General features: G+C 47.2%; 1 protein-coding gene across 1 annotated transcript; it reads left to right on the top strand.

Annotated features, from left to right (window-relative positions):
- Positions 1-5,110: 5,110 nt before the first annotated feature.
- On the top strand, positions 5,111-10,755 carry LOC308240694 (uncharacterized protein; the record flags this gene model as incomplete). Its single annotated transcript, XM_080654031.1, is given in 4 exon segments — positions 5,111-5,453; positions 10,529-10,713; positions 10,717-10,731; positions 10,735-10,755. Coding segments are annotated over 4 exon segments (564 nt in total).

Raw genomic sequence — 10,755 nt, 5'->3', positions numbered from 1 at the left:
AACATCCCCCTAGAACACCCTGCGCCTCTAACAAAATATTGAAAATTAACACTTTCCTCTGAGGATGCCCATGCGTCATCTCTACACTCCAGTAAGGATTGGACACCTCCTGCTTTTACATCCAGTTCCTGTTGGTTATTGAGGAAGTATGAGTGCGCCCATTGTGTGACCTGAAGACGGATGATCTGATTTTGATCATGTTCAAAATGTCCATGCCTGCCTTTTCTATCCTATGAAGCTGTGTTCTCCAGGAACAGAAATACGCCAGAGTAGGGAGAAATGAAACTTGTTCAATAAAAAAATGGGATGTGTTCCTGTAAATAATTGTGTTTGTGTCGGAAGCATCACTATCCCCATGGCGTTACCACAAGGCCGATCAGCCACTGTGTCAGCCGATCCTTGGGTCCCTTATTGTGTCATCGACGGCATGTGCCGTTCTCTCACCAACACACATGGTCATGGTCACGGCACGTTGCAGGCGGTCTTGGCTTTGGGTCATGTGTGTGTTCCAACCTTGTTCCTCTTCACAATGACCGTGGCTCTTCTAGGTTCTTCGTTGTCCGTCGGAACGTTAGAATCATCTTGTCAACATCGACAAAACACCCGCTGAGAGTTTCATTGGGATTGAACTGAAACCATTCATCAGTTGTGGGGGAATGTGTTTTTCAGGCTATTGAGCCTTTGGGTCCATGAACATGGTGTGTAGGTCTCCTTTGCTTTCTGTGGTGGGTTCTCATTCAAAATTCAATGATGAGCTTTGTACTCACCGAAGGCATATTCTGGAGGGGGAGGCAAATCTCAGTATAAGAATCGAGGACACATCTAATTAACTAAATAAAAATAGTAAATTAACAGAATTATAAAAGGTGTTTATAATGATTAATGACATAAACAGTGGGTTGCTATGAAATATCACGTGGCCTATAAAACTCACTGAAGAAACATTCTTAATAGGTCTGTAACTTCTAAATATATTGAAGCAATAATAACCCTCCAAAACAGAACGCTTTATGGGAAAATTCCACAACAGTTTTTAAGAATAAGTGACACCAATTCTCTACAATCACTTCCAGAAATAATATCTGAGGGATAACTTACCAACACATTCAACATGGTCACCATTACCTTAATACAAACACCAGGTAAAGACATGACAAAAATGAAGACTACAGACAAATATCGAGAGGAACATAGATACAAAAAGTATAAATGAACAAGATACAAAAATTAAGTATTAGCAATTTGACTCTGGCATTGTATAAGAAGAATTATGCACAACCACCTAGTGAAATAGATCCCAACTATAGACCCGGTGCACGAAATTCGTGCATGGGGGTAGGGGATACCATCAGCCCAGCCTGCACCCTCTCCAATCCGGGACCCCTCGGGGGATGTCCGACTGCCAGTTTAGGCCCAGCAGTCAGACATCCCTCTCACATTCCTGGACCACTGGCTCTTAATCGCTCTCCTGCCTGCCTGATCGCCCCTCACTGCCTCTGCATGCCGGCCTGATAGCCCCTAACTGCCCCCTGCCAGCTGGTTGCCCCTAACTGCCCCCCCTGCAAACCAGGTCACCCGCAACTGCCCCTTTCCTCCTAACTTCCCCCCCAAACCCCGCCAACCTGATCACACCTTACTGCCCCTCTGACAGCCTGGTCAACCCTAACTGCCCCCGCCCCCGCCACCGGCCTGGTCACCCCACCCACTCTGCTGTTCAATTGTTTAGTCATCCCTCACTAATCCCGGCCATCTTGTGAGGGCAGGAGGGTTAATTTGCATATTACCTCTTTATTATATAGGATTATGCAAGGCTGGTTCATAATCAAAAGTGAATTAATGTATTAATTACATTAACAGCCTGAAGAAGAAAAATCACATGATCAGTTCAATCAAAGCAGAAAAGCATGTGACAAAATCGAACATCCATTCATGAATGAAATGTTCCCGTGATCAGGAGAAAAGGAAACTTCCTCAACTTGATAGAGAAAATGGACAACAGTCCTATCAGCAGCGTCACCCACACTACCCAGGGAGAGACTGGACGCTCTCCTGCTGGGACCAGGAACCAGGCAAGGGTGTTCTCTCTCCATGTCACATTGGAGACCTTGCTGATGCAATAATATGAGAAAAAGAAATAAAAGTTATACTGAGAGAGAAAGAAAGAAAGAAAGAAAGAAAGAAAGAAAGAAAGAAAGAAAGAAAGAAGAGAAGAGAAGGAAGAGAAAAAGAAAACTGTCTGATTCCACGTGGGCATGACTGTCCAGGTAGAAAATCCTAAAGAAAAAACAGAAAAAACAAAACTCCTGGAAGGAATAAGGGATTAAAGCCAGGATAGAGTTTACAAGGTTAATATACAAAAGTCAATTGCTTTTCTACATATTAATAATGAACAAATAAAATCTGAAATTAGACAATAAATGCATGGACTATAGCAGCCAAAATATAAAATACTTAGATTTAAATCTAAAAGAAATGTGTACAAGATCTATAGGAGCAAAACCATAAAACCCTGACGTAGAAATTAGGGAAGAACTAAATGAACAGATATCCTATGTTTACGGATGGGAAGACTCAATCCTGTGAAGGTATTTATAGATTCCCTGAAATCCCACTCAAAATTCCAGCGTATTGTTTTGTGGATTTCACCAAAGAGCTTCTAAAGTCTCCATGGAGAGGCGGTCCGGAAAAGCCAGCACAATGTCGAAGGACAGGAGCGAGGAGGAGAACGACCTCTACCCCACTTCATGCTCACGATGAAGCCACCGTCATTAACCCAGGAAGGCCCTTCTGAAGAAATAGAAGCGATATTTATGAGTGAGATCTACGAGTAGTCTGATTCCTCAAACGCTTATTAAACTCTTTTTTTTTTTTTTAAATATATTTTTATTGATTTTTTACAGAGAGGAAGAGAGAGGGACAGAAAGCTAGAAACATCGATGAGAGAGAGACATCGATCAGCTGCCTCCTGCACACCTCCCACTGGGGATGTGCCCGCAACCCAGGTACATGCCCTTGACCGGAATCGAACCCGGGACCCTTCAGTCCGCAGGCCGACGATCTATCCACTGAGCCAAACCGGTTAGGGCTATTAAACTCTTAACAGAGTATATTTCGTTGTGTGGTATGAACAGAGAACGAAAGTATTTAATCTCTGCTTTCTGAAAGTGTGGAAAAGGCAAATAATACACGAGCTACAAAGATCGAATTATTGCTATAATATGATTACCCACAGGGGTGCTTGGGAAATACAGAGGAAGAAATCAGAGGAGAGGCCAGGACTAAGACTAAGAGGAGACAAGGGTCGGGAATCTTCCTGAAAAAGAGGCCACCTTCCAGCTTACACTCGAAGCGGGTGGGTCAGAGTTGGTTCACCCCACACGAAGGGCAGTAGCTTTCAGGACGGGAGGTGAATGCCTATCTGCTGACACTGGAGTGAGCAGCTTGGCTTCAGGAATACCTCTGCAGGTGTGGTAGGGACATTCTAAGCTGACCCCCTGTGCCAGCCAGCCACGTCAGATTGCCTCACGTGTAGCGTGGGAAGGACCCATCCCGTGCCTCTAACATTGGGAGAAAAAACTCCCTTTTATGATCATGTTATGCTTGGGGTTGGTATGAAAAATTCAAGGTGAATACATTGAATTTCAGTTTTAAAAAGAGAGAACTTTTTAGTATAAATATGTCCCATGCACTCTCAGGGACTTACTTGCGAATGGAGCAACTCAAGTTCAATGATACACCAACGAGACTTCCCCACGTCCTGGCTGACCCCCTGCTTGTGCTATTGTGAGGCTCTGAGCCGAGATGCCTGTCAGACTGAGCTCAGACCCCACGGAGCCTGTGCGCTGAAATGTGGATGCTGCTCCCATGCGGTCATTACCACAGGCCTCCCCGCTGTCCTCTCCGTGACCTATGGGTGGTGCGGGGAAGGGGGACGCGTGGATATCCTGGGCATCGGGTCTGCGCATCAGCAGAGGTCAGGACATCAGTCATGGGGATGGATGTCAGAGACAGACCCCCTGGAGGGACAGGGAGGGGGAGCAGCTGCCTGAGGGGATTGGCTCCTGAACAAGGTACTGAAGTGAAGTTCATCCAGGACCCAGAGTGTCGCCAGGAATAAGGAGAGACTCTGAACTAACTGGGGACTTGAGGACAGGGTAACTTTACCCAAAAAATGGATCCTTGTAGGAAATAATGAGCTCCCTGTTACAGCAAGTGCTCACGTCTCTAATAATTAGAAAGGGGTACGTATGTCGCATTACAAAGAGGAACAGAGATTGATCTTGGTGCTGTATGAGCTGTGGGGGTGTCAGTAAGTCCCCTGACCTTTCTGTACCTCAGTTTCCATGTGATGAGCTCCCTAACTCTGTCACAATGTCATGGGCGTCCAATAGATGGGATGGCGGAGGGGACCTATGCTCGACAACACGTCCAACAAGGTTATTGTGAGGACGCTCTGTGTGGGGGGGGGGGCGGCGGGAGGTTCTCTGGGTAGAACTGAAAGACCCCCCAGAGCGGATACAGATGTCCTGGGGAGCGGCCCCCGGGGTAAAACAGGCCAAGACCCAGCACCTCCATGAGGTTGGACGGACAGGAGTCCTCCGCCAGGAAATGCTCGATGTCAGTGAGCCCAGCACTGTGATCCCATGAGATCGACTACGGACTCAGGAGCAATTCCTTCGCTGGTCAAGGCATTGAGTGGAGCTCATTGAATGGGCTCATTCCAGACAGAAAGGCCCCTCCCGCCCCAGAACGTGGACTCCTGGACGGAGCTCTGAAACCACGTGTTCCGATGAGTAGATCATCGATAGACACTGTCGTCATTGATGTGTCATCAGCGCAAGACAAGGCCCAGGCGACACAAAACAAACTCGGTGCCAGTAAAAGTCAGAGACTCTATGCTAATGGGCCACTGACTCCCGAGTCCTCTCATGGTCACTGACAGGAGTGACCTGCACATACCGGGTAAGAAGTGAGTATTTCCTGTGTGAGTCACAGTCCTGATGGCACTCCGGGCCCCTCCTGGCGTATATAAAGCTTCCAGGGCAGGAGGCGACACTCACATTCAGAAACGTCCCTCTTCGCCTCAACCGCACCCTCACCTTCTGCCAGCATGTGCTGCAACTACTACGGGAACTCCTACGGGGGCTGTGGCTACGGCTCTGTCTATGGCTGTGGCTATGGATCTGGCTATGGCTGTGGATATGGATCCAGATATGGCTGTGGCTATGGATCTGGCTGTGGCTACGGCTGTGGCTATGGATCTGGCTACGGCTGTGGCTATGGATCTGGCTGTGGCTACGGCTGTGGCTATGGATCTGGCTACGGCTGTGGCTATGGATCTGGCTGTAGCTACGGCTGTGGATATGGATCCAGATATGGCTGTGGCTATGGATCTGGCTATGGCTGTGGATATGGATCCAGATATGGCTCTGGCTATGGATCTGGCTACGGCTGTGGCTGCTGTACCTTCCGACCATGCTGCTACCGACGATGCTATTCCTCTTGCTGTTAGAACATCCCCCTAGAACACGCTGCGTCTGTAACAAATAATTGAAAATTAACACTTTCCTCTGAGGGATGCCCATTCATCATCTCTACACTCCAGTAAGGATTGGACACCTCCTGCTTTTACATCCAATTCCTGTTTGTTATTGAGGAAGTATGAATGCGCCCACTGTAGACCTGAAGACGGACGATCTGATTGTGATTATGTTCAAAATGTCCATGCCTGGCTTTTCTATTCTATGAAGTTGTGTTCTCCATGAACACAAATACGCCAGAGTTGGGAGAAATGAAACTTGTTCAATAAACAAATGGGATGTGTTCCTATAAGTAACTGTGTTTGTGTCGGAAGCATCACTATCCCCATGGCGTTCCCATAAGGCCGATCAGCCACTGTGTCAGCCGATCCTTGGGTTCCTTTATTGCATCATTGACAGCATGTGCCGTTCTCTCACCAACACACATGGTCGTGGTCATGGAAGGTCGTAGGCGGTCTTGGCGTTGGGTCATGTGTGTGTTCCAACCTTGTTCCTCTTCACAATGACCGTGGCTCTTCTAGGTTCTTCGTTGTCCATCTGAACGTTAGAATCATCTTGTCAACATCCACAAAACACCCGCTGAGAGTTTCATTGGGATTGAACTGAACCCATTCATCAGTTGTGGGGGAATGGATTCTTCTCGCTATTGTGCCTTTGGGTCCATGAACATGGTGTGTAGGTCTCCTTTGCTTTCTGTGGTGGGTTCTCATTCAAAATTCAGTAATGAGCTTTGTACTCACTGAAAACATATTCTAGAGGGGGAGGCAAATCGCAGTGTAACAATGGAGGACACATCTAAATAACTATGAAAAATAGTAAATTAACAGAATTATAAAAGGTGTTTATAATGATTAATGACATAAACAGTGGGTTGCTATGAAATATCACGTGTCCTATAAAACTCCTGAAGAAACACTCTTAATACGCTTGTAACTTCTAAATATATTGAAGCAATAATAACCCTTCAAAACAGAAAGCTTTATGGTAAAATTCTACAAAAGTTTTAAAGAATAAGTGACACCAATTCTCTACAATCACTTCCAGAAATAAAATCAGAGGGAAAACTTACCAACTCATTCAACGAGGTCACCATTAACTTAATACCAACACCAGGTAAAGACATGACAAAAATGAAGACTACAGACAAATATCGAGAGGAACATAGATACAAAAAGTATAAATGAACAAGATACAAAAATTAAGTTTCAGCAATTTGACTCTGGCATTGTATAAGAAGAATTATGCACAACCACCTAGTGAAATATATTCCAACTAGAGACCCGATGCACGAAATTCATGTACGGGGGTTGGGTTGTCCCCTCAGCCTAGCCTGCACCCTCTCCAATCAGGAACCCACCAGGGGATGTCCGACTGCTTTTTAGGCCCGGCAGTCAGACATCCCTCTCACAATCCTGGACCTCAAGCTCCTAATCGCTCTCCTGCATGCCGCCTGATAACCCCTAACAGCCCCCCCTGCCAGCCTGGTTGCCCCTAACTGCCCCCCACTGCCAACCAGGTCACCGCCAACTGCCCCCTTCCTGCCAGCCTGGTTGCTCCTAACTTACCCCCCCAACCCCCGCCAACCTGATCACCCCTTACTGACCCCACTGCTTGCCTGGTTGCTCTGAACTGCCACACTCTGCCAGCCTGGTCACCATAACTGCCCCCCCGTGCCCCAGTCGGCCTGGTGTCCTGTCATGGCCCCAGCCTGGTCACCCCACGCAGCCTGCTGATCAATTGTTTGGTCATCCCTCACTAATCCCCTGCCATCTTGTGAGGGCAGGAGGGTTAATTTGCATATTACCTCTTTATTATATAGGATTATGAAAGGCTGGTTCATACTCAAAAGTGAATTAATGTATTTATTACATTAACAGCCTGAGGAAGAAAAATCACATGATCGGTTCAATCAAAGCAGAAAAGCATGTGACAAAATCCAACATCCATTCATGAATGAAATGTTCCCAGAATCAGGAGAAAAGGAAACTTCCTCAACTTGATAGAGAAAATGGACAACAGTCCTATCAGCAGGGTCACGCACACTTCCCAGTGAGAGACTGGACGCTATCCTGCTGGGACCAGGAGCCAGGCAAGGGTGTTCTCTCTCCGTGTTTCTCCTCAACATCACATTGGAGACCTTGCTGATGCAATAATATGAGAAAAAGAAATAAAAGTTATACTGAGAGAGAAAGAAAGAAAGAAAGAAAGAAAGAAAGAAAGAAAGAAAGAAAGAAGAGAAGAGAAGAGAAGAGAAGAGAAGAGAAGAGAAGAGAAGAGAAGAGAAGAGAAGAGTAAAAGAAAACTGTCTGATTCCACGTGGGCATGACATTCCAGGTAGAAAATCCTAAAGAAAAAATGGAGAAAACAAAACTCCTGGAAGGAATAAGGGATTAAAGCCAGGATAGAGTTTACAAGGTCACTATACAAAAGTCAATGGCTTTTCTACATATTAATAATGAACAAATAAAATTTGAAATTAGACAATAATAGCAGGGACTATAGCATCCAAAATATAAAATACTTAGATTTAAATCTAAAAGAATGTGTACAAGATCTATATGAGCGAAACCACAAAACCCTGATGTAGAAATTAGGGAAGAACTAAATGAACAGATATCCTATGTTTACGGGTGGGAAGACTCAATCCTGTGAAGGTATTTCTTAGATTCCCTGAAATCCATCCCAAAATTCCAGCATAGTGTCTTGTGAATTTCACCAAAGAGCTTCTGAAATCTCCATGGAGAGGGGGGTTTTGGAACAGCGAGCACAATGTCAAAGGACAGGAACGAGGCGGAGAACGACCTCTACCCCACTTCATGCTCACGATGAAGCCACCGTCATCGACACAGGAAGACACTTCTGAAGAAATAGAAGCGATATTTATGAGTGAGATCTACGAGTAGTCTGATTCGCCAAACTTTTATTAAACTCCTAACAGAGGACATTTCATTGTGTGCTATGAACAGAGAACGAAAGTATTTAATCTCTGCTTTCTGAAAGTGCGGGAAAGGCAAATAATACATGAGCTACAAAGATCGGATTATTGCTATAATATGATTACCCACAGGGGTGCTTGGGAAATACAGAGGAAGAAATCAGAGGAGAGGCCAGGACTAAGACTAAGGAGAGAGAAGGGTCAGGAATCTTCCTGAAAAAGAGACCACCTTCCAGCTTACACACGAAGCGGGTGGGTCAGAGTTGGTCCACCCCACACGAAGGGCAGTAGCTTTCAGGATGGGAGGTGAATGCCTATCTGCTGACACTGGAGTGAGTAGCTTGGCGTCAGGAATACCTCTGCAGGTGTGGTAGGGACATTCTAAGCTGACCCCCCGTGCCATCCAGCCATGTCTGATTGCCTCACGTGTAGGGTGGGAAGGACCCGTCACGTGTCTCTAACATTGGGAGAAAAAACTCCCTTTTATGACCATGTTATACTTGGGGTTGGTATGAAAAATCCAAGATGAATAAATTGAATTGCAGTTTTAAAAAGAGAGAACTTTTTAGTAAAAATATGTCTCATGCACTCTCAGGGACATACTTGCGAATGGAGCAACTCAAGTTAAATGATACACCAACGAAACTTTCCCACGTCCTGGCTGACCCCCTGCTTGTGCTATTGTGAGGCTCTGAGCCGAGATGCCCTTCAGGCTAAGCTCAGACCCCACGGAGCATGTGCGCTAACTCATGGGTGCTGCACCTATGCGGTCATTACCACAGGCCTCCCCGCTGTCCTCTCCATGACCAGTGGGTGGTGCGGGGGGAGGGTTAGCGTGGATGACCTGGACATCGGGTCTGCACATCAACAGAGGTCAGGAGTCCAGTCTCAGGGATGGATGTCAGAGACAAACCCCCTGGAGGGACAGGGAGGGGAGCAGCTGCCTGAGGGGATTGGCTCCTGAACAAGGTGCTGAAGTGAAGTACATCCAGGACCCAGAGTGTCGCCGGGAATAAGGAGAGACTCTGAAGTAACTGGGGACTTGAGAACAGGGTAACTTTACCCAAAAAATGGATCCTTGTAGGAAATAATGAGCTCCCTGTTACGGCAAGTGCTCACGTCTCTAATAATTAGAAAGGGGGACGTATGTCCCATTACAAAGAGGAGCAGAGATTGATCTTGGTGCTGTATGAGCTGTGGGGGTGTCAGTAAGTCCCCTGACCTTCTGTACCTCAGTTTCCCTGTGATGAGCTCCCTAACTCTGTCACAATGTCATGGGCGTCCAATAGATGCGATGGCGGAGGGGACCTGTGCTCGACAACACGTCCAACAAGGTCATTGTGAGGACGCTCTGTGCGGGGGGTGCTCTGGGTAGAACTGAAAGACCCCCAGAGCGGATACAGATGTCCTGGGGAGCGGCCCCCGGGGTAATACAGGCCACGACCCAGCACCTCCATGAGGTTGGTCGGACAGGAGCCCTCCGCCAGGAAATGCTCCGTGTCAGTGAGCCCAGCACCGCACTCCCATGAGATCAACTAGGGACTCAGTAGCAATTCCTTCGCTGATCAAGGAGCTGAGTAGAGCTCATTTAATGGGCTCCTTCCAGACAGACAGGCCCCTCCCGCCCCAGAACCTGGACTCCTGGACGGAGCTTTGAAACGACGTGTTCCGATGAGTAGATCATCGATGGGCACTGTCCTCATTGATGTGTCATCGGCGCAAGACGAGACCCAGGCGACACAAAACAAACTCGGTGCCAGTAAAAGTGAGAGACTCTATGCTAATGGGCCACTTACTCCCGAGTCCTCTCATGGTCACTGACAGGAGTGACCTGCACATACCGGGTAGGACGTGAGTATTTCCTGTGTGAGTCACAGACCTGATGGCATTCCGGGCCCCTCCTGGCGTATATAAAGCTTCCAGGGCAGGAGGCGACACTCACATTCAGAAACGTCCCTCTTCGCCTCAACCGAACCCTCACCCTCTGCCAGCATGTGCTGCAACTACTACGGGAACTCCTATGGGGGCTGTGGCTACGGCTGTGGCTACGGCTGTGGCTATGGATCTGGCTATGGCTGTGGATATGGATCAAGATATGGCTGTGGCTATGGCTGTGGCTACGGCTCTGGCTATGGCTGTGGATACGGCTCTGGCTATGGATCTGGCTACGGTTCTGGCTATGGCTGTAGATACGGCTGTGGCTACGGATCTGGCTACGGCTCTGGCTGCTGTACCTTCTGACCATGCTGCTACCAATGATGCTATTCCTCTTGCTGCTAG

Source organism: Plecotus auritus (genome assembly GCF_963455305.1).
Source record: "Plecotus auritus genome assembly, chromosome: 2".
NCBI classification, from domain to species: domain Eukaryota; kingdom Metazoa; phylum Chordata; class Mammalia; order Chiroptera; family Vespertilionidae; genus Plecotus; species Plecotus auritus.
Note: the sequence above shows the minus strand (reverse complement) of the source record. Positions and strands in the feature narration are given on the sequence as shown.